The sequence below is a fragment of the Aulonocara sp. 'chitande type north' Nkhata Bay genome, linkage group LG7 (assembly GCF_057382095.1).
Source record: "Aulonocara sp. 'chitande type north' Nkhata Bay isolate Kocher_YH1m ecotype deep benthic linkage group LG7, A_spYH_male_GT1.1, whole genome shotgun sequence".
Classification (NCBI taxonomy): domain Eukaryota; kingdom Metazoa; phylum Chordata; class Actinopteri; order Cichliformes; family Cichlidae; genus Aulonocara; species Aulonocara sp. 'chitande type north' Nkhata Bay.
The window spans coordinates 58,394,594-58,418,840 of NC_141350.1; the positions used below are offsets into that span (position 1 = coordinate 58,394,594).

The following is a 24,247-nucleotide window of genomic DNA, read 5'->3' on the forward strand; positions in this document are numbered from 1 at the left end:
ACCACCACCACCACTCACAGAGGCTGAGCAGTTGGCTTCCACATTTGTGATAATGTTGGCAGCGTCACATATGATCTTCACAGTGCAGAGAACACAAATTAGCATCCATTACTATAATGAAATAATTTGTTAGTTTGAAATGCTACAGGGAACTATGTACCTGTACATTAATGCTGTGGAAAGACTTCCTGTTCACATAGTCTCCTTCATTTACTGAAGGAGCAATGATTGGAATGTGAGTGCCATCTATACAGCCAATCATGCCTGGGAAAATAAATGTAAAATGTAAGTAGTAGTTCAAGTATCACCACATCATGAATTAAATTTCGTTCATCCTGATACCTGCAATTTTGTGGCATCCCTCTTTGATAAATCTTGTGGGTCTATGACCGGGGAACACCACAAACGAGTACAGGAGACGTTTCAGTGCAACTGTAACATTCCTGACTGCCCGACAGACGGTAGCCTTGGAAACGTGCTCAGCGTCACCAATATTATACAGAAAGCTCCTGTTTGCAAAAAACCGAAGTGCAATACAAATAATATGTACAGAACTGAGAGAATGTCAGCGATGTGTCACATGAGCAATATTAGGCCTGAGGATGTTATTCAAATAAATTATAGATTGTGCTGAAAAACGGTAACGTTCACACAGAAAATCATCAGGAAATGATAAAATGTCCAAACGCGCTCTAATCACTCTCTCCCGGCGGAGAGCTCTGCGGAGAATTTGGGCTTCAACATCTACTGGCTCTTCAAGGAAGGAGCACGCCATGTCTGACACTTCCTACAGTCAGGTTTCTGACAAAGAGGCGGAGAAAGTTAGGGTTAGTTGAAGTAAACCTGCTAGGGGGCAGGTTAGCTTCACGGAGTGTGTCGTCATAGTAACTCACTCAGAATTAATCTAAACTCGCTTTGTGAAACCGAAAACCCAGAGTTTTCGTTAACTCAGGGTATACTTACTCAGAGTTTGCACTAAACCGGCTTCCTGAAATAGGGCCCAGTCGGTCACAGTGACTGTTCGATCTGTTGGTGGTACGTGTCTGTCCTTCCATGCTGGCTCCTGTTCTTGCTCCTGTTCTTTCTCGGGGTTCTAGTTCCTGAGGTATTCACTAATGTTTTGAAGGAAGGCTCAAGAGATTGGAGATTGTTACCATCATGGGCTCATATGGTCAGGATGAGAATGAACAGTCAGCAATCACTTGCAGGTTTCTCGTTTTATTGAACATTCAGTATTAAAAGGAAAGACACACATAGACTACTAACTCTGAAAGGAAATGAAGTGTGATTTTCTGGTTGAAACCGTCCATGGAGCTTTATTGTGTTGACGTCAGTGGCTCCTTTGGCCAGCTTATTATTCCGGCAGAGCATCTGTTGATTGGCAGAGTGTAGCTGTTGCCCAGATCTTGTCCTTCCCATTCAGCTGACTCCTCAGAACTTGCCTTATTTGGTGGTTGTGGTTTTCCTAGCAGCTACTTCATGGTTCCCATTTGTGTGGGTACAGGTACAGGTAGCTATCCTCAATGCCTGCAATGCGGCTTTCTGGCAGTTCACTCCCCTCAGTTCTGATTAACTTCCCTCTCTTTTTTACCATATAAACACACTTTTCCAGTCCGAATAACATTCCAATACTGTTGCAGTAGAGCCAAGTGGTGTAGATTGGTGAATGGATGTCTTGTTTACTCCTGGCGTATAACTTGATGCCAACCATGTAGAGGAAGCAGCTGACATTTGCTCCAGTCCGTAGCCAGTCTTATTAATGAGCTGGCTGAGGAGACTCAGGCCTATGCTGAACAGAAGTGGGAACAGAGCATTTCCTTGGTAAATCCCACACTTGATGGTGACTTGTCCATCTGGCTTGAAGTTGGCTGTTTACCATCTCTCCCTGTTCCTCACACCACGGTATTCACCACTCATCCAACGTGTGAAACCTGCTGTGAGGACAATTAAAGTGTGGCCAGAGGGGACAGACGCAGTGCTCCAGGACAGATTTAAAAACACAGACTGGAATATGTTCACCCACACAGACCTGGACCAGTACGCCTCATCTGTACTGGATTACATCTCCAAAACCACAGACAGTGTCACCACCCAGAAACGGATCACCATGTACCCCAACCAGAAGCCTTGGATGAACCGGGATGTTCGTCTCCTCCTGAAGGCCCGCAACACTGCCTTTAGGTCAGGAGATGCACACGCCTACAGTACAGCCAGGGCTAATCTAAAGAAGGGCATCAAAAAAGCCAAACACCATTACAAAAAGAAGGTAGAAGAACACTTCTCCAACTCCAACCCCCGACGCATGTGGCAAGGACTCCAGACCATCACAGACTACAGGACCACCAAACCCTCCCCCGCATCCTCTGATGTCTCCTTCCTCAACGAGCTCAACAACTTTTATGCTCGTTTTGAGCGAGGGAACCCCACAACCACAACCAAAGCAGACATGACGCCAGACCACCAACCTATGACTCTCTCCCCCACCGATGTAGGAGCGGTGCTGAGCAGGATCAATGTCCACAAGGCTGCAGGCCCTGATGGCATCCCCGGGCGTGTTCTCAGAGCGTGTTCTGGGGAGCTTGCAGGAGTGCTCACAGACATATTCAATCTGTCCTTGGCCCACGCTGTGGTACCGGCCTGCTTCAAATCCACCTCCATCGTCCCGATACCCAAAAACTCCAACCCATCTTGCCTCAATGATTACCGCCCAGTAGCACTCACCCCCATCATCACTAAGTGCTTAGAGCGACTGGTCCTAGCACACTTCAAATCCTGTCTCCCCCCCACCCTGGACCCCCACCAATTCGCATACCGCCGGAACAGGAGCACAGTCTCCATCGCAATGCACTCTGTCCTCTCACACCTGGACAACAACAACACCTACGCCAGAATGCTGTTTATAGACTTCAGTTCAGCATTCAATACAATCCACCCCTCACAACTCATCAGGAAACTGACAGACCTGGGTATCAGTTCCCTCATCTGCAAATGGTTACTGGACTTCCTGACCAACCGCCCCCAACATGTCCGGCTGGATAACCGCTGCTCATCTACCATCACAATGAACACCGGTGTACCACAAGGCTGTGTGATGAGCCCTTTCCTCTACTCCCTCTTCACCCACGACTGCAGACCTGCTGATGGTTCCAACACCATCATTAAGTTTGCAGATGACACCACGGTGATTGGCCTCATCAGTGACAATGATGAGGCTGCCTACAGGGAGGAGGTGGATCGTCTGGCTGAGTGGTGCGACAGAAACAACCTGCTGCTTAACACCGAGAAGACCAAGGAGCTCATCGTGGACTACAGGAGGAATGCTGACCCACATCCACCCATCCACATTAAGGGGACGGCTGTGGAGCGTGTGAGCAGCTTCAAGTTCCTGGGAGTCCACATCTCCGAGGATCTCACCTGGACGACCAACTGCTCCAAGCTGGTCAAGAAGGCTCACCAGCGCCTCTTCTTCTTGAGGACTCTGAGGAAGAACCACCTGTCCTCAGACATCCTGGTGAACTTCTATCGCTGCACCATCGAGAGCATCCTGACCAACTGTATAACAGTCTGGTACGGGAACTGCTCTGCCTCGGACCGGAAGGCGTTGCAGAGGGTCGTGAAAACTGCCCAGCGCATCGCCGGAGCACCACTTCCTGCCATAAAAGACATCTACAGGAAGCGGTGTCTGAAAAGGGCTGGGAAAATCATCAAAGACCCCAGTCACCCATCACATGGACTCTTCACCCTCCTGCCCTCTGGGAGGCGCCACAGGAGCCTCCGGACTAAGACCACCAGGTACCGGAACAGCTTCTTCCCCACAGCTGTCAGACTCCTGAACTCTGCCTCCTGACATCTGACCCACGTTAAACTCATGGACTGAACATACACACACCCACAATGGACAACTGTACCCTCAAACACAATAATAACATGGACTGAACCACCACTCACAACCACTAGCACTTTATATAGGCTCTGTAGAAACTATCTACACCCTCACTTATCTTAACTGCACTACTGTATAGCTCTGTGTAAATAATCATTCTGTACATTCGATAATTTTTAATCCTACAACTGTTTACAACTTGCATAGTTCCCATTTCTGTATAGCTGTATATCCCAGATTCTGTAAAGTTATTTATTTCATATTCTGTATAGTTTTTCATATTTATATCCTGTTCATATCCTGTACATAGCTTGTACTCACTACAGCCTGTACATACTTATAGTTATAGAATATTCACAACATACTTCATACCGTGTACATTATAACATACCATAATAGACCCATTTCTGTAATATACTCACATATCTATATTATTGCTAATATATATTGTAATATATCTATATCACTAAAGCACTTCTGGATGGATGCAAACTGCATTTCGTTGCCCTGTACCTGTGCATGTGCAATGACAATAAAGTTGAATTCTATTCTATTCTATTCTATTCTATTATAATAATAATAATACATTTTATTTGAGGGCGCCTTTCAGAAACCCAAGGTCACCTTACAAAAAACACAATTAATAAAAGGAACAATAGTCATAAAATACATAAAAATGAGTTAAAATTACAAAACAGAGCGTGACAACAGATAAAATCAGCATTAAAGCGAGTAAGCCAGTTTAAACAGATGTGTTTTGAGCTGTGTCTTAAATACGGAGAGGGAGTCAATATTTCTTAGTGCAGGAGGAAGAGAGTTCCAGAGCCGAGGAGCAGAGCGACTGAAAGCTCTGTTCCCCATAGTGATAAGGTGTGAGGACGGAACAGTAAGATGAATAGCAGATGATGATCTGAGAGTGCGGGAAACAGTGGTGATATGGAGCAGGTCACACAAATATGAAGGAGCAGATTTATGGATACACTTGTATGCAAGAAGTAAGATTTTAAAATTTATCCTGGCTTCTATGGGCAACCAGTGAAGCTGCTGAAGAACTGGGGTAATATGAGCACTTAACGGAGTGCAAGTTATGACCCGAGCTGCAGAATTTTGAAGAAGTTGGAGTTTATGAAGGGACCTTTTAGGGAGACCAAATAGGAGGGAATTACAGTAATCAATACGGGATGTAATAAGACTATGGACAAGGATGGCAGCAGCATGGGGAGTAAGGAAGGGACGGAGTCGGTGAATATTACGTAAATGGAAGTAAGCAGACCGTGTTATGTAATTAATGTGAGACTGGAATGAAAGAGTATTATCAAGTATGACACCCAAACTCTTAACCTGAGGGGAGGGAAGGGTGGGAGAATTTTCAACGTTAATGGAAAAGCTGTGGGATTTGGTTAAGACAGATGGTGTACCAACAAGTAAAACTTCAGTTTTATTACTGTTAAGTTTGAGGAAATTGGAGGAGAACCAATATCCCCATTGCATTCCTGATGAAGGCTCTTATTTAGTTCACTGAGTCAAAGGCCTTCTTGTAGTAAATCCAGGCAGTGCACAGGTTGGTCCGCCTGGTCTTACCATCCATGAGTAGTTGTACCAGTAGCTGGGATTTTGCCCCACTGGTGTTGCTGCTAATTCCTTTCTGGGCCTTGCTCATGTATTGAACATGAACTTTTCGTCATGGGCGCTATGATGCCTGGCAGGAGCTTCCATTTGGTGCTGAGGCCAGTTATTGGTCTGTAGTTGGATGGAAGTGGCCCCTTCTGAGACTCAGGACTGTTCAGCGTTCAGTTAGTCAGTCTGAATATATATCACATCCATTATCTATTATCCCTATCCAGTAGAAGCTGGTTCACTTGTCCTATTTGACACTGGAGTGCAGTTAGCTTCTTTAGGCAGTAACTGTGAATCATGGTGCCATTTATCTCTTTATGCTTGAGTCTTCCACTCTGATGATTTTTGGAGCTTGTTGATGGAGGTTGCTAGCCACTAAGCATTGTTTTTATGTGTTGCCTCTTTCTCCCATGTGCTCTTCGAGAATTGCTTAGTCTCTAGCCTTGGCAGGGCTGTTCTCATATTATCCCCCTGCCACTGAGAGTACAGCTTGGATGGCTCAGTTGAGTAGAGCTGGTTTATTCTCCTGGCTTCTCTCTGGTATATCTCTTTAGGCAGTTAGGCAAGGCTGTGAGTCTTTGCTTGGCAGGTGGGGATGATGACATCTTCCTGCTTATCTGACATCCTGGCTCTCCCTTGTCATAGCATTTGTGTTGGACCTCATCAATCTCTAGTTGTAATAGCAGTTGCTTCTTCCAGATGTTGTTATAGCAGCTAGATATATAGGCAAGCATAAAGATTGTCAAATTTGCACAAAGGCCACATTGTAATGATCAGACGACTGGACTGGAGCACCTCTGAAACTGCAGCTCTTGTGGGATGCTCCTGGTCTGCAGTGTTCATTATCTATCAAAAGTGTTCCAAGGAAGGAACAGTGGTGAACCCACAGTAGTTTTATGGCAAGCATAGTATGACATCCATGTGGGGAGTCGAGGCTCAGGCTGGCCTGTATAATCGGATACAACAAATTAGTTAACTATAGCTCAAACTGCTGAAAAGTTAATATAGGTTCTGATAGAAAAGTGTCAGAATACACAGTCCATCACAGTTTGTCACTTATGGGGCAGCATGGCTTCAGACCAGTGCCAATAACGGATGTGTGAGCATCAGAACTAATCCACAGAGCAATGGAAGAAGCTGGCCTGGTCTGATGAATCACATTTTCTTTTACATCACATGAATGTCCATACACGTGCTTACCTGGGGAAGATTTCATTCATCAAGATATGTGTTTTAACTCCTCTTTTTGAGCAGTGTATTTACTAGTCATTCAGTGTTTTGTTCTAGAACTTTAAGTGATTTCTATTACACACACACACACACACACACACACACACACACACACACAAAAAAAAATTTACGAGGTTAAAATTTGAAAGCTTTCTTTTGAAGAGACCACCTGCTTTCTTTTCCAAGGCTGGATCTTGACACAGCCAGTGTAAAGAGGGAATACCCCATGAATGTTGGCAACACGCTTCTCCACACGCCTCTGATAATATGCTGATTCTTGGCTAAAATAATTTCGACAGGTCTTGTGTTCTAAAAGGTAATATACCCTCATACATCTTTAAGATATTTCAATAAAAGGAATAGAGCAACCTAAAGTGTATAACAATCTCCAGGTAATATCCTATTTCGTCTTAGAACATTACGTGTATTTTCAAGTCTTCGTCTTTTTTTTTTCCTTTTTTTTGAACGTTATCATGTCAAACATGTCAAAACAAAATAAATAAAAACTGTACTACATTAGTTCTTCTTGAAATATGGAAACTACAAAAACCATCAGTCTTACGATCCACATCTGTATATTCAGTAAAAACATCGGCGAAAGACCATAGATTGTATAAAAGTGTAGAAACTGGAACATTTGCCATTTGTCCAACGTGCTTGAATGCAGCACCGTTGGCTTTGTGGGATGACGTGTCAAGAAAGTGCCGGAAGCTTTCAGTCGGTCTAAAATGGCTTACCAGACGCTGCAACAGGAATACCTACAGATTCCTGTTGTTACCAGGGCATACACAACCGCCTGTGTACTCACAACTGCTGCGGTGGTAAGACTCATTCAGGTGTTCTTAGTGTTAGACAGGGAATAATAAACTCGCACTGCCTACCGCGGTCATCGTAAGGTGGTTACTTCGGTGCTAGCTCGGTGCTTGGGAACCTGTTAGAAGGGTACGTGCCTGAACGGAACCTAGTTGGATCTCTTGCTTAAGTGATATGAAGCAATAAGCGGAGCGGGCTACTTGTACCCGGTGCCACGGGTACGACCGATAATTTCCTTAGTGGCCTCACAAGCTACAGCTGTTGTTTATTTATCCTGTAGGGTTAAGTGCTACCTGGTGCTAGCGGCTCACGTCACTCTCATCATCATGGATAAACGTTATTAGAATTCTACAGTCCAGTTTTAGGGAATACATGTTATATATGCTCTTTCTTTCAAGCTGTCTTAGATGTAAAATGTGGGCACTGTCGCACTGCATTAGACGAATTTGTTTTTCTGCATGTGTGTGCAGCAGTGGGAAAAGGTGATACAGAACTGGCCGATGATGTTTCAGTTGGTCACAGTGGAGCCATTTTAAAGCCCATGTAGGTAGGTTGATAAGGTGTTGGGTGCAAATCATTCCTTCCCAGGAGAGGCCAGCCTACCAAAATTACTCCAAACCTGCGTCAACCACTAATTCTGCTAATATGAGTGGGCCAGATTTCACCCAGATACATCTTAAAAACCTCATAGCCGGTTATCGCAAAGGCTGGTTTGCCGTTATTGTTGCTGGGGGTGGCATTAACAGTTAGGGTCAGAGGGCAGTTACTTTTCCACACAGGGTCAGGTATGTTTGGATAGCTTTTTCACTTAATGAATAAAATCACTAGTTAAAAAACTGAAATTTGTATTTGCTTGGGTTCTCTTTATGTAATGTTAAAATTTGCTTGATCTGAAAAAAAAATGTGTGACAGTACAAAAAAGAGGGAAAGAAAGAATTCATTAAGGGGGGCTAAAAGTTTTTCACAGAACTGCATGAAGCTGACCGTGAAATTTTGGTATTTTGGAGCTTCTTATGGGTTTTTTTTAAAACAGTAGTCAGTATTTTTGAATTATTGTACTTATTAGCATAAAATGGCTTATTTTCCAGTTACTGTTATGATGTGCACAGTCGTGTCATTTTCAGTTTCTGATGCAATAACAAGAAATATGCAAAATAGCTGCCTAAACCCCATGTGAGTTGGCTGATAAGGCATTCTGAGTGTACTTTTTACAGTACTGTCACAGTTCTGAAAGTAAATGCACTTCTTATTGATTATTGGATATTGGTATTTTCAGAGTCGGCAATATCAGCTATCAGCAAATAAGATGAATTTACCAGTGTCACGGGCTGATCTTGATCTGTGTTTTCTAGATTTGCTTTGTTTTTAATGTTTAAAAATAGTGTGACGATGAAGAGCTGAAGGACCTTAAGTGGATTTAACTGTTTGTGAAGATATATCTCTGGTACAAAGGAGAAAATAAATAACTAAAAGGCAACAAGAAATCCAGAGTAAAACAGTAGGGTTTCTCCAGCATTCACTGCTTTGATCTCAAATAGAAAGAGGAAATACAGGGGTAGATAATGGCTCAGTGTCAGTATTTTACAAAGTTTTACATGTCTTGTAAAACATGTCTTGATTCCTTGTTCATTACTAATACTTATAAATTAAAGTATTGTGATGTTGGTGCTTTTAGCTCCAGGTAACATTAAAGTGTAGAAAAGAAAGCGGAGCAGGACTCCGACTTGTCTGACTGCAGTTCTGTTGTCTTGATGAATCAAGCTTAGACTTATACTGTGTAAGCAGCTGTCTTATGCAGCTGATTTTCCAGAAAATGGCAGGTCAGATTTGTCTAAACCAGAGCATTATTTCTGTTTGTGTACACAGTGGACTAAGCTTGGTTTTAATAAAGATACACTGGATCTTTTTGTGCCATTGTCATTGTTGTTACATATAACTTATTCTTTGCTTTCTCTTTCAGCAACTAGAGATCATCACACCATTTCAGCTCTACTTCAACCCAGATTTAATTCTAAGAAATTATCAGGTGAGTTATCTGACCCTCAGATTAAGACCATACCAAAATGAAAACCCGCTGTTTAAGCAGCCAGTCAGAAGATTGAAAATATATGGGTAAGCAGTAAAACTGAGGGACCTCAACAATGGGCAGTATAAGACAAATAATGATTATTTTGAACTGTGACTCAATAAAAACTACTCTAAACTAATACTAAAAATAAGGAACCGGAAAGTAACAGATCTGGTTCCATTTAACAAAAAATGTAAAACTGCTGGTGCAAAATATAAACTACAGTAAAATAATTACATAATTAAATAAAAATCAAGATTTCAACATTTCTATGTGAATGGGAACTTGTTGAGCTGAGAATTAAACAAAACCTGCACTGACATTATTTTAAACTGGACAAATGGATGTAGTAGTTTTACTGTTATCTGCAGCTGAATGTTGTTTCTTTCACTTCTAGGTATGGCGACTAATAACCAACTTCCTGTTTTTTGGTCCGGTTGGTTTCAATTTCCTGTTCAATATGATTTTTCTGTATCCTTCTCAGTTCCACAGCTCTTTACATATAAAGTCGCTATGCATGCTTTACTTTCTGGTTCACTGGGGAACACCGGGTGTGGTTTTAGAGATGATATGTTAAAAAGTTATGTACAAATAGAGTTCTTGTAAAAAATAAATAAAAAAAATTAAAGAACAAATTGGGATGATGGTGATGACGTGTACATTTTTCTCGCAGCTTTCCTTAACCATGTACTTGCAGGTACAGATACTGTCGAATGCTGGAGGAGGGCTCTTTCAGGGGACGCACGGCTGACTTTGTCTTCATGTTTCTCTTTGGTGGACTTCTTATGACTGTATCCTCTTAAATCGTTCAGAGAACAACTTTATATACGACATATATACATACATACACTCCTTATGTGGTAAGCAACTTTTCGATCTCTCTGCTGCCGTTGATTGATTATTAGTCTGTTAATGTTGGGCAGACACAAACAGTCAGCAGTAATGTTCAGCCATTTGTCCTCAATGAAGTCTCAGATATTTGGCACTTTTGTGAGTCTGGTGTTTCTGGGCCAGGCCTTCACCATCATGCTGGTATACGTGTGGAGTCGACGGAACCCGAATGTTCGCATGAACTTCTTTGGCCTGCTCAACTTTCAGGCACCCTTCTTGCCCTGGGTGCTAATGGGATTCTCACTTCTGCTGGGCAACTCTATCATCGTGGATCTTTTAGGTGCTTATAATTGACCCCTGCTGTCAGTGTTCAGTACTTTGGTGGTATGCTAAGATTTGCAGGTACCTGCTGTGTTTAGTGGTGTACAGCAAGGTTTTGATGGGTTAGAATAAAACTGATTTGTATTTTTCTCTTGAGGTATTGCTGTTGGTCATGTGTACTTCTTCCTGGAGGATGTTTTCCCAAATCAACCAGGTGGTGGAAGGTGGCTCAAGACCCCATCAATCATGTGAGTCACAGAATAATTGTAATATTTGTGGTGTGAGAGAAGTTTTAAGTAGCAGATGGGAATTTCTCTAAACAGACATGTGGCTGCAGTCACCATGTGCAGCTGGTCTTTACACACACAGAGGAGTCTGTTATAATTTAAGTACTTTTCTAAGATCCAGTTATTGTTCTTTCCTTAGATTTTTCTCTCTTCCCTAAGGCCAGCTGAAGTAGGAGAACAGTGGAAAAAGCATGTCATGCCCTTAAAATCAATAACGAGCTACAAAACACACTTCAAGCACAAATTAATTTGGTTGGCTGAAATCCAATTGTTGTTTCACGAAATGCTTTTGTCATTTAAACATTATGTTGACATATGCTCAAGCTATATTCTTCATTAACAGAAATAAAACTTGGAATTCACAAAGTACTAAACAGTGTCTTCGAAGACTAACTGAAATTGCGCAAGTTGCAAAACGCAGATAAGAGCAGACCATTTTTTTTTTTCTATCAAAAATAGTGGATTCTTAAAAAATGACATCATCAAAAGGGGCTATGGTAGAAATTCATAATAAATTCATGGGAGGTTCCTATGTGGCTCTTGAAATCAAGGCAAACCCTGAAAAGACAAGAGGCCTACATATGTAGACAGCAGTCCGTTTCCATATTTTGTTCTGGATAAAGCTGCTGTGTATCTTCAGTTTGATTGACATATTTTTTTTTATGTTGGACAATCTAACAAAAGTCCGTTCTTAGCTGCATCACTAGCACTACTTCTGTGTTTGTAGAAATGACTCATTCTCCTTTTGCCGTGTTTCTCCCACAGAAAGATGCTCTTTGACACTCCAGAAGAAGATGCCAACTATAACCCCCTGCCAGAGGACCGCCCGGGCGGGTTTGCATGGGGGGAAGGACAGCGCCTTGGTGGTTAAATACACCCTCTATTTCATCCCTGATCATCAGGTCACCTTCAGGGACCTTCTCTCAGAGAGTTGAAGACATGGTCTTTGTTTTTGACGTGTTTGTTTAGTTGTGGATGAGGAATGCCAAACAGCCACAAGTGGTTTGGAGATAACGGTGTGTTGTCTGTGTATATGGGCTTTAATCATCTTCACAAACTCTTCTTGATGCCAGGTCGTCGCTCTAAGACTATTTGATAGAATACAAGCTTCCGATGGAACTGTGGATGGTGAACCTGAGGGCCTCAGGTGATGTTTGTCTTTGTCTCCGGGGAAAAATAAATGAATAAATTATGGCATACAATTATATGAAAGAGGAAAATGACAGCAGTGGAATATTATTGAAATGAATTTATTTACAAAGAGTGCATTTTTTTTATTTCACTTTTTTAAAGAATAAATGTCTGTTGCAAACAACAGTTTGGTTTCATCTCTTTGAAGTGTTTTAGTTTTCGCTTGAAACCAAAGATGTTCTTACTAATTCTGAGTGTAAAAATGCAACATGTCAGTTGAAAGACTCTTGTAACTTGTCTTATTGTTAGAGACGGAGATGTCAGGATTTTCACTGTTTTTGATTTCATAGCCCATGAGGTGTGGCGCAAAGTGAGAATAATGGGTTAGCAAGCTATCTTGAGTCTAAAGGCAGACATTTCAATGTCATGTCAGATTTGCTGAATCTGCTGTAAGTGTAAAGTTGTTGGCATGTCAAAGCTACCCATTTGAAAACACCTTCAGGCATTTATGCAGCCAGTTATTATTAAGCAATATCTTTTTACAAGAACACTTAATTTTTCTTGCCTTATTGGTAGCAAAACAAAATTTTGACTTTTTGAAAATTCAAATGGTAGATATGTTTTTAAGTGTTCCAGAAAGACAAGTATGTAAATTTTGTTCCTTGCACGCACTTCTGGAATATTGGTGTCTTCTGCACTGTTGTCATATTTAATTTGATTGAGATAGCTTTAAACATATCTGTAATACACAATCCATTTTTATAGTAGACTTACTGGAGTAGAAAGAATCCTTCATGTGCCTAAAAAAAATGGATTTATGAATACTTGGGCTAATCTCGGTTATTTGGCACTCTGTGTGTGTATTTTGATCCAATATCTAGAAGACCTATGTGCCATTTGCATTAGATCAGCAGTCCCCAGCCCCCAAGGTGGTACCGGTCCATGAGTTGTTTGGTACCGGACCGTGAGAGTTGAGGCTTGGGTGTGAAATTTATGGTTTTCAAGGTTTTATAGGTTTTAGCATTTTTTTTTTTATCATTAACTCGGTTTCCCTGGGTCTTTTCCCGTGTGTTATGAATAAATCTTCTTTTTTTGGTACCGGTACTGGTTTTATTTTGTTGTATTTATCCGCGGCACCTTAAAGGCCGGTCCGTGAAAATATTATCGGACATAAACCGGTCCGTGGCGCAAAAAAGGTTGGGGACCGCTGCATTAGATTCATAAGGAATTGTGAGAACTCTACAATAATATGGATATCGCAGATAACCTCTGCAGCTGGAGGAGTTAAATCTCATTTTAATGTAGAACAGTAGGGGCGGTAATGAGCACTGGAAATTGTTCATCCACTTTGAGCGAGGACAGAAAGAGAGTAGCATCCCATGAAGCGTTTAGACTTTTCGGGAAAAATTCTTCCAAATTTGAATGTCCTCATTTAATCCATCTAAATAGGGACTGGTACAGAAATTGCTGTAGTTTTCAATTTTTTGTGGATAATCTTCATGTCGTTTTATACTTGGTAAGCAGACATGCTCCTAATTGGAGTAAGCAAAACCTATTTGAAGGGACGATATCGGATTTCCCATTTTCAACTCAGGCTGCGAACGCACCTGAAGAAAGGCTGCTCAAATAATTAGCAGTGACTGCGTAAAGATGCAATTAGCTCTCAGTAAAACGTTTGGCCAGAAGCCGGTAAAATTTCAGCTCGAACAAGATGGAGACTTTTACATGGTGGGGTCGGAGGTATGTGACGGTCTGTACACAAACTTTCGGGGCCTAAATCTCTTATGCTTGCTGCAGTTATCCTTTCTGCTGGCTAGATGATGCTAGCATGCTAACGAGCGCCACTGATGCCTCAATAAACAAAGAAGCATGTGAAACGAAGAGCGGGGTGTAGTCAGTCAAACAAGCTGCTACCAAAGCTCTAATTGTGCCGTTCAAAACCAGTAAAAACTAACCTCAGCTTCTGCCGTTTTGCTGTAACTTGGTATTCCCCACTGGGTTACTGCAGTTACTTTATTTTAACATAACCCATTTCAACTAAGCTTGAGCCGTCTGCCATTATTATTCTGACCGTTTTGATGTCACTTTTGCACTGCTTGAGTCGACAAACACAACCCACTTGGTTTAAAAAAAAAAAAAAAAAGGTGAATAAAACCGTATAGTTGTCCACTGCACTGTGCGGGCTAGCACTGTTTGGAAGACCTTAAAGGTATTTTTTGTAATCACCTTCTTTGCAGAGTTCAGTTAAATTTTTCACCACAGCAGCATTTTGGAGGCACCGATCTTAGGATGTTTTGTGACTCACTGCTGATCTTTTAAAGAATGGTTAAAATTTGATTGACAGTTACCGGTAGCTCAAAACATGGCATCAATACTGAGCTGTGGCACCTTCGAATGTCACATCCTACCTCAGCTGTTTGGAGGGAATGTCATGAGCTGCTATAGCTTCTAGCCCTGGTGTTGTCTTGTTAGGAGTTTCTTCTTGGTAAATTACTGTATGCATGTGCGGGTTAAAGGGTCTGATCCTCTCATTATGTCCACATTATTGCTTACAAGAAGAGAAACGGGGTTTATTTTCACACCTGGTTGGGGAAAAAAGTGTGTGTGTGTGTGTGTGTGTGTGTGTGTGTGTGTGTGTGTTGTTTTTCGTTTTTAAAGCAGAAGACTAGTTTGGAAATAAGACAGATCAAGATAAGACAGTTTTGGATGGTATTTCAAAGCCAGGACTGTGCTATGCTTACAACTGGTGCAGCTCCTTTTGTTTCTACAAACAGTGATTGAAATGTTTGATAGCTTTCAAATTAGTTGGCATGACAATGAAAAGCAGTCCTAATGTTTATTAACATTTGCAAGGTGGTTTGGAAACATTTGTTTTTCTTAATGAATGATTTGCATCTTTAGTGTGCTAATAGTTAAGACAACATCCATTTTCTTCAGATTATCCAGTTTGTTTGGGCTAAAGTCTATCCCCAACTGATTTAGTTCTGTTTCACATATTTAACAAGGAACTGGAAACATTCCTGAGAGATTTGGGTCCACAGTGTCTTCATAGCGTCACACTGATTGATTGATATCTTTTGACTACCTTTTGAACAGTGCAAAAGTGACATCAAAACGGTCTTAATACTAATGACAGACTGCTCAAGCTGCGTCACTTAAGCATGTTACACAAAGCAGAAAGATATTTTTTTCCAGTCTTACTTTATTTTAACATAACCCATTTCAACTAACTGCAGTAACCCAAGTTACGTAGGGAATACGAAGTTACAGCAAAACGGCAGAAGCTGAGGTTAGTTTTTACTGGTTTTGAATAGCACAATTAGAGCTTTGGTAGCAGCTTGTTTGACTGAGTGTACACATGCTTCTTTGTTTATTGAGGCATCAGTGGCGCTCGTTAGCATGCTAGCATCATCTAGCCAGCAGAAAGCAGTAGTTGGATCTGCATTTAAGAACACGGAAGAACAATTACAGCTAAATCACTATAAACAAAAAATGAAATGGTCCTTTTGATAGAACTGCAGTTATGACAGGTGCTGTTATCTGTTTCTTTGGTTCTTTGTTTTTAACATTTGTTTCACTGTGGATTGGAAAAACACATGCACTTTGCTGTTCAAGGTTGGAAACTATCTGCGGATGTTCAGAGGCTCCCTTTATAAAAGATATCCATCTTTATGGAGGAGGCTGGCCTCTGTGGAGGAGAGAAAGAAAATTGTAGCATCGTCACATGGTGAGTGGCTTTTTGTATGTGTGCAGGGTAAGGGGTTACTGTGGATACTAACATGATTTGGACTACTCCCAGGGTTGTATAGAATTTCCTATCCACAAAATCTTCTGCAGACATGAAGGCAGTTTGAGAAAACCCCGGACACTACCACAACAAAAAAATACTAAAGTCCTACTTTCTATCAATTACTCAAAATGATATGGAGAAATGTAAGCAATACACTCAGCTGTGCAGAAATAAAAAAGTACATTTACCTTCAAAAAACGAGTTAAGTCCGTAGATGGCAAAAACTGCAAACATTTCAAGTATTTAAACAATATTATGCCTGAGTTTATTACTGGACTATCAATTACATCATGTATCTTGAGACTTTACCTTTACAGATTGATGTGACTGTCAGTGTTGTTACAGATGACTAAAAGTAAACTTAAAAAATCCAAAAACATTTCCTGTAACTGAAATAAAATAAATCCTTTTAATATTGTGTACTTACAAAAAATTAAAAAACAGTAAGAACAAAAAGTATACAATATTACTTGTGTACTTTAATATTTTTTAATTAAAGTGCAATAGTAAAAACTTTTTCCTTTTTAAAGTAAAATTTATAGGAAATGTCTTTAATTTTGGTGTTGAGCTGAACTTCTTGCTGCAAACAAATATTGCCCCCCAAAAAAAGCTAAAGCTACTGTGTCTTTGTTCTCTGGACGATTGTTCATTTACAGCCACCAGTGTTACTCTGCTGAAGGCTTCAGAGTGTGAAGAGATCTTTGATGGAAATGATGAGAAATACAAAGCAGTGTCTATCAACACAGAGCCCCCTGCTTACCTCAGGTAATCTGCTGATGAATGCAGACCCCAGTTATACGATGACATCAACTCATGACTCAGTTTTGTTGGTTGCATAGATGAATGGAGTTTTTTGTTTTGTTTTTTTACATTTTAGCAAAGCTTCAAGAGAGCTTTGATAAGTCTGTAATTCTAAGTGATGAAATCCCTTATTGCTGATCATTGTTGAGACAGAAGATGTTTGTTTATTCTTCTTGTAAAGGGAGCAAAAGGCAAAGAGAAGTAGTCAGTGGGTTCCCACACTGCCCAACAGCTCTCACCATCTGGATGCTGTGCCTTGCTCCACCACCATCAACCGGAACCGAATGGGCCGTGACAAGAAGAGGACCTTCCCTCTTTGGTATGGAAGCTGTTTGTTCCCATTCTCATGTGTTTTGTGGACTTATTACTACTGTATGTATTCTGCTTGTTCATGTCAGAGTTAAGGTTCGCAATGACACACCATCATGTAATATAATTCAACAGCACAATCCTGGGCCTTTAAAAAATGAACGCATCATTCTTTATTCATTTGTCAGCAACTACAACTCACCAATGACCATTAAAATGATCATATTTCATAGCTTATCTAGTAGAATTTACTACATTGTTTCTGAACTTCTCAGCATAGTTTGTAGTACATACAGAAATCAGGCATATCAATGTGATCACTGACATGTGAAGTGAATAACACTCTTCGCCGTGGCACCTGTTAGTGGGTGGGAGCGAGTGAACGATTTGTCCTTAAAATGGGCAAGTGTCTTTCAACAAGTTTGGTGGCTTGGCTAGCCAAATTATGATGGCTAGAAGACTAGGTGAGAGCATCTACATAACTGCAGCTCTTGTGGGGTGTTCCCAGTCTGCAGTCGTCTGTGTCTAAGGAAGGACCAGTGATGAACCAGTGACAGAGTCATTAAAGCTCCTTGATGCATATGGAGAGAGAAAGCTGGGCCATGTGGTTCAGTCCAACAGACAGTTTGATTAACAACAGTAAATCAAATATCTGAAAAAATTTAATGCTGGTTTTGATAGAAAGGTACACAGTGTCCCACACTTTGTTGTATATGGGGCTGCATAGCATTCAGATCAGCCAGGATGCCCATGTCAACTACCAAGAGCACCAATAATGGGTGTGTGAGCATCAGAACTTGATCACAGAGCAATGGAAGAAGGTGGCCTGGTCTGATTAACTACATGTTTTTTTACATTACACTAGATGAGTGTGCATCTTACCTGGGAAACACCTAGCACCAGGATGCACTACGGGAAGAAGGTGAGCCCATGGAGGCAATATGATGCTTTGGACAATGATCTGCTTGGAAATCTTGAGTCCTGCCATCCATGTGGATGTTACTTTCACATGTACCACCTACCTAAGCATTGTTGCAGACCATGTAGATCCTGTCACGGAAATGGTATTTGCTGATGGCTGTGGCCTCTTTCAGCCGAGTAATGTCAAGATGGACAGCAATCAGCATATGTGGGATGTGCTGGACAAACAAGTCTGATCCACGCAGGCCCCACACAGCTTACAAACTCAATAAATCTCTTGCTAACATCTTGGTGCCAAATACCAGAGCACACCTTCAAGGGTCTAGTGGAGCTGATGCCTTGAGCAGTCAGGGCTGTTTGGCAGCTACCCTGGGGCCAACACAAAATATTCCTGCCAATTTAAGTGACAGAAATGAATATAATATTAAAAATTAATATTTGGATCAATCACCATCTGACAGTAAATGTTTTGTGTTGTTCTACTTATTCTATTGGCCAGCTGTTACATATCTGTTTCAGGTCTTTCTGGATTTGCTTGTAGTAAAGCCACTCTTGATGAATCTTGCTCACATTTATTTAGAGAACAGCTACCTCAGTTTTCAAGATCCCACACAGTCTCCATCAGTTGTTTACTTTTTATATCAACAACATTGATTGTCTTTACTCACTTGCTCATTTGGATAGTCTTTTTTTGTACATAGTCTAGTAGTTTTCCCTTCAGTAATTTCACTTTTATTCAGTAATTTGCTCAGCTCTTGGTAGATAGCATTGGTGACACTAGGGTGGCTGTGGCTCAGGCAGTTGAGCAGGTCATCTGCCAGTTGGAAGGTTGTTGATTCAATTCTTGGCTGCTCTAGCATGGATGCCAAAGTATCATTTGGCAAGTATCCTTGCTCCCAGTGTCCTCATCAGAATGTGAATGTTACAAAGTCATGTTACTACATACCTGAAACTTATGAAACAAACAAAACCAACATAACAGAATGAGAATACAAGTAAATAAATAGAAAATCCATATACTTTGATTATGAGATAGAGTTAGCAATAGTCATATGTAAAGTAGCATTGGCATGCTTATATTATACCAGGGCCCGTGAGAAAATGGCAGCAATATCCAAACTGGCATACAGCATAAATAGGTCCCATATTTTATGAAACCTATGGTCCCTACTATGTAACTTGCATGTTAGGAAGTCTTACAACACATATTCCAGTACCTTTTGCTGCCATTGAGTCTTAGATGGGCCCGTGCCCATGATCCAGTTCAAAAGGACACATTTCCTTGCATAGAACGTTAGCAGCCTGTAAAGCTGCTTTCCAAACTTCCCTCTGATTTTTGTCATTCGCTGCTCCGAGTAGCATGCACAATGAATTGCATTCAGTGTCAGTAGAGAAGATCTTATCCAGTTCACATTTTATAACGAACCAAAATTGTTGTATTTTCCTGCAGGACCATAGACAATGCGTGAGGTTGCCCATCTCTATTTTACATTTAGGGCACAGCGGAGAAAGGTCTGAATTGTATCTATGACCTTGAGAAAGTGATATGTGAGCTCTGTGTGGAATTTTAATTTGGATTAGTGTTGACCATTTTGAGTAAAACAAGAATAATGCAACATCAGATTGTATGCATCTCACTTAGTTTTGATGACCACGACCCTGCAGTAATCCATGAGAATGCAGCCCAGATAGAGGCACTGGTCCCTGTTCGTCTAGACATGGAGATAGATGGGCAGAAACTGCGGGATACCTTCACATGGAATATGAATGGTACTTATACACGTCTACTACTTTGAAAATATCTGCAACATCTGGTGCTATTTTGTGTTTAATTACCTGCTTTTTCCTTAGAAAAACTTATGACCCCAGAGATGTTTGCTGAGATTTTGTGTGATGACCTCGACTTGAATCCTCTGGCTTTTGTCCCAGCCATCGCATCAGCTATTCGTCAGCAGATTGAGTCTTACCCCACTGACAGTCTCTTAGAAGACCAGGCGGACCAGAGAGTCATCATCAAGGTAGGTGCTGCACCGAAGTAACAATTTTAACAGGAAGTCAAGAAATGACATGTCTAGCAAGAAAATTTTAAATTATTTTAGACAAGCTCATCAGCCATGATCAATGATGTATATCTTAACCTGATTTGATTTAATTCAATTTTATTTATACAGCACCAAATCATAGCAGTTACATCAAGGTACTTTATATTGTAAGGCAAAGACCCCATAATAATGCAGTATGCATGCCAAAGCAATCAAATGACCCCCCTTTGGCCAAGCACAACAGTGGGCTCTGTAAAGACCAGTGGGGGGTCATGACAGGACAAAAATTGCACTGAAAGGATTAATAGTAACTAAAAAGCATATTGAAGGACATATCCTGATCAAAATGACTCCAAGATTCCTTACAGTGTTACTGGAGGTCAAGATAATGCCATCGTGCACAAGCATCTATTTAGATAACATATTTCTAAGATTAAGATTAAGGCTGAGTACAATTATCTCAGTTTTATCTGAATTTAGAAGCAGGAAATTAGAGGTCATCCAGGTCTTTGTCTATTCCTGCAGTTAAGCTATTTGTTGTCTCATCTGGCTTCATGGATAGATAGACCTGTGTATCATCTGCATAGCAATGAAAATGCCTGCCTAAGGGAAGCATGTATAATGTAAACAAATCTTGGCAGTGTTGAACAGAAATACGTCTATAATAGGTTGGTATATGAAAATTTCATATGTCCCACAGCTGAACATCCATGTAGGGAACATCTCTCTGGTGGACCAGTTTGAGTGGGACATGTCAGAGAGGGAGAACTCTCCAGAGTCATTTGCATTGAAGCTGTGCTCTGAGCTGGGTCTCGGCGGGGAGTTTGTCACCACTATTGCCTACAGCATCCGTGGTCAGCTCAGCTGGCACCAGAGGACCTATGCTTTCAGGTAAGTCACTGTAATAAGCCTTTGAGAATGACTGTGAATCTTGGTGTGTTATGGTGCACTCATTTGTTACTCTCATACTTGGAATGTGTCCAGTGAGAACCCACTACCCACAGTAGAGATTGCCATTCGCAACACAGGTGATGCAGACCAGTGGTGCCCCCTGTTGGAGACCCTGACAGATGCGGAAATGGAGAAGAAGATCAGAGACCAAGACAGAAACACAAGGTGACACAGTCAGATGCATTTAATATAGTTATTATCTGCTCCATTGACTTTTATCAGACTGACAGTCATATGGTGCCACTAAATAGGTTAGTAATTTAAAAAAAAAAAAAAATGATCCCATAAATGGGCAGAGTCACAAATTCAAAGTGTACATGTTGTACATGTTAATTAGTCTACGCTTCAGAACATGGTTGATGAACTCATGATGAAATGTAATATCGAGGCTTTATTTTCAGAGCAGCTGAGCAGAACGGGTTCAACTCTGAGTGTTAATAGTGCAATATCAAAATCAGCCTAACAATGTTTCCCTGCAGAGACGTTCTAAAAATCTCTGATCTTTAACAACAGTGCATCTCACCCGTCTCACGCTCTTCATAAAAGCTTCATTATTCCTCTTATTCCATCATTGAAGTAATGGAAGGCTCTAGCCACCATTTTCAGTATTCCACACCTTGGGCAGCCTTGGCTGGATGCATTGTTTTTGACTTGTCTGTCCATCCTTACATATTAATTTAAATGGGGGTTTTTTCTCATGAAATAATCTATAATCAGTAGTGTAGAGTCATTTACACAGTAGTGTTTTGAAACCTCTTTTTTTCAGAAGCCATAATTCTTGCATCATCTAAGACATGATATGGATGATATAGTCATTGTGAATTTTAATTTCCTTGCAATGGGAGTGGTTTTAACTATTAATATTTACATAGTTTGGGCCAGTATATAAAAGGAACTCCTTATAAGTTCCTATATGCTGCTTTTCTACTCTGAGCACTTAATGCAACATGCATCAGTCATTCATGCATACAAGCATACACTGACATGCTTTCTATCTAACATTCACACTCTTGCAGTATCTTGCAGACTGGAAGAGCCAGGCATTGAACCTTCTTTACAATAATTTACTGATTGTTTAATGGTGTCATCTCAATAATTAAGATCAGTGTGTATGTATTGTGGCACTAGAACGTATGCATGTCTTTTTTTAGTTTGACCAAATCATACTTTGTACTGGGTTATCAGGCTTGTAAAATCTCTGATCATTCCTACAGTTTTTAAAGAATTCTTCTTCAAATAAACTGTTTTTGTAGGCGTATGAGACGACTGGCCAACACCGCCCCCTCTTGGTAGAAGGCAATGTGAAGCTGGTCAGGAGGCTCCTGTTACTCGTTAAAACAACTAAGGACATAAGTCATCCTTAAAGCATCAACGTAGCATCTGGACGAGCGTGAACACAGACGTATGTATGGTCAGTTCTGCGGCAGCCTGTGATTAAGGACACCGCATTCCTCAGCACACATGGACTCCACCACCAATATGTTTCACTCTGCTCATGGCAGCAGCATACTGCTAAGTATCAAATGTTTACTCTAGAGGAACTGATTCAGATGTCTGAGACACACACACACACACACACAGTGATGCTCACATTAGGTCAATGCACATGGTATTGAGTTTATTTATGTGAATGGTTACTGAAATGACAACCTGATCTGAACAGCTTTATGTACTTGGACAAGTGGAACATCTTCATGTTTCTAACAGGGAACTAATATCATCTACAGCAGCAGTTGTCTTACTTAGATATTAGTATTACACTGTGTTTTTCCCTTTTTAATAAGGCATGTCAGCATTTCTGTCACATGGCCTACATTTGGATTTCTGAGACTTGATGTACTATGGAGATGGAAAGATCAGTCAGTCCATTAGTCCTTCAGCAGAAGAATGTTATCTGTTTTTTGAATAGATCCCAACAGAAAAATAGCCAAGAGATGATGGTTTTTATGGTTTCAGACTTTTCCAAAGAAACCGTTTATTAATAATCATATTAATACGAGTCAAGTGAGATTTCGCCTGTTTCAACCTGGCTAAAAAATCTGAATGTCTGTCTTTGGGTTGACCGCTTGAGGTGTTTCCTCCTTTAATTTGAAAGCATTCTACCATTCACCTTAATTTTCAATATCTATATTGCTATAAGACAACCAAGCCATGTTTGGGTTGTCTTTTTGTTGTCGTTTGTTTGTTTTCATTTTATTTTTTTACTTATGGATGTTCAGACCCAATTCTTTGTCATAATGCACCTTTGTATGTATCTGTGCGTCAGAGGAATTGCCAAACATTTAAATAGAGAGCAGTAAGCAGCCATGACTTTTTAGGGCTTTTGGGGACGTTTGAAAGGATCTGCTGGATTTCTGCATTAACATTCTGTACTCACAGGCTTTTTATGGTCCCACAAGTGTGTTCAGAAGTGGAACATGGAAAACCTGTAAGTGTGAAGTCTGGATAGTAGAAGGACCCAAAGAGCTGACAGGTTGGTGAAGGTCAACAACAATTTATTTTTGAAAAGTAAAAAAATTGAAGTACTTAAAGGGTAACGCTGCCTCAGATCCCTGCCTCAGATCTGTAAAGTCCTTTCAGTGAATGAGAGTTGAATTGATTTTAGCATGTAGACGGTGTTCTGATTGTAGTTTTGTGCACTAGTAGACATCTGCATGCTGAAACCTAGATGGTTCATACTGTTCCCTGTGCATGAGGGACTGATTGTTCCACTGTTACTTCACTCCAGCCTCCTTTTTCAGCTAGCATGGAGGAGTGAAAACAAGTTGAAAATATTTATTTTCTATCATAAAGTGATGATTTTCAACTTGAATATACTCTGAAGAATTATGTTAACATGTACTGTTGCTTCTTTCTTTTATTTGTTTTGTTACTGTCGCTTTATAGTAATTTTTTGCTTTTTCTTTTGCTTTTCCTATGAAAAATAAAAAAAAAATGCCTGTTGGGAACCTACTGCTTTAACCTGTTTGTCTTCAAGTCACATTTTTAACCATTTCATGAACTGAAATATAGTAGTACATATTTTAAAAAAAAATGGTATACTGCACCATTTGTTTATCTTTTTGTTTTATAAACAAAGTGAGATATTTCAAGCTATTTGTTTGAGGTTTGATCTCAAACCTTCAAAAAGCAGTATTTAACTCATTTAGAAGAATCAACAATATGTGAAATATAAGAAATAAATTTAAGCTGAACTGATCTGAATTAAAATCAGTTACAGTAATAAACTGTAGAGTGTATTTTGTGAAAGTT

The 24,247-nt window shown here is 40.5% G+C and overlaps 2 protein-coding genes across 2 annotated transcripts; both read left to right on the plus strand.

Moving 5' to 3' along the window:
• The first annotated feature begins 7,392 nt into the window (after positions 1-7,392).
• On the plus strand, positions 7,393-12,367 carry derl2 (derlin 2). The gene is made up of 7 exons (XM_086301627.1): positions 7,393-7,551; positions 9,504-9,569; positions 10,009-10,082; positions 10,309-10,402; positions 10,587-10,782; positions 10,921-11,011; positions 11,816-12,367. Exons 1-7 carry the CDS (start codon positions 7,459-7,461, stop codon positions 11,919-11,921), a joined length of 720 nt encoding a protein of 239 aa, XP_086157753.1. The 5' UTR covers positions 7,393-7,458; the 3' UTR covers positions 11,922-12,367.
• Positions 12,368-13,548: 1,181 nt separating this feature from the next.
• LOC147326396 (SWI/SNF-related matrix-associated actin-dependent regulator of chromatin subfamily B member 1-like) lies at positions 13,549-23,947 on the plus strand. Its single transcript, XM_086301625.1, has 9 exons — positions 13,549-13,921; positions 15,797-15,908; positions 16,628-16,736; positions 16,954-17,091; positions 19,645-19,772; positions 19,854-20,020; positions 20,745-20,935; positions 21,029-21,160; positions 22,249-23,947. Exons 1-9 carry the CDS (start codon positions 13,832-13,834, stop codon positions 22,286-22,288), a joined length of 1,107 nt encoding a protein of 368 aa, XP_086157751.1. The 5' UTR covers positions 13,549-13,831; the 3' UTR covers positions 22,289-23,947.
• Positions 23,948-24,247: the final 300 nt, after the last annotated feature.

Excerpts from the sequence above, each read along its gene's own strand:
- LOC147326396 (XM_086301625.1), top strand. The coding sequence starts at position 13,832 with ATGCAATTAGCTCTCAGTAAAACGTTTGGCCAGAAGCCGGTAAAATTT. Across the intron at positions 19,773-19,853 it reads CTTCACATGGAATATGAATG|AAAAACTTATGACCCCAGAG; the intron begins GTACTTATACAC and ends CTTTTTCCTTAG. Across the intron at positions 21,161-22,248 it reads GACCAAGACAGAAACACAAG|GCGTATGAGACGACTGGCCA; the intron begins GTGACACAGTCA and ends CTGTTTTTGTAG.
- derl2 (XM_086301627.1), top strand. The coding sequence starts at position 7,459 with ATGGCTTACCAGACGCTGCAACAGGAATACCTACAGATTCCTGTTGTT. Across the intron at positions 9,570-10,008 it reads TAATTCTAAGAAATTATCAG|GTATGGCGACTAATAACCAA; the intron begins GTGAGTTATCTG and ends TTTCACTTCTAG. Across the intron at positions 10,083-10,308 it reads CTGTTCAATATGATTTTTCT|GTACAGATACTGTCGAATGC; the intron begins GTATCCTTCTCA and ends ATGTACTTGCAG.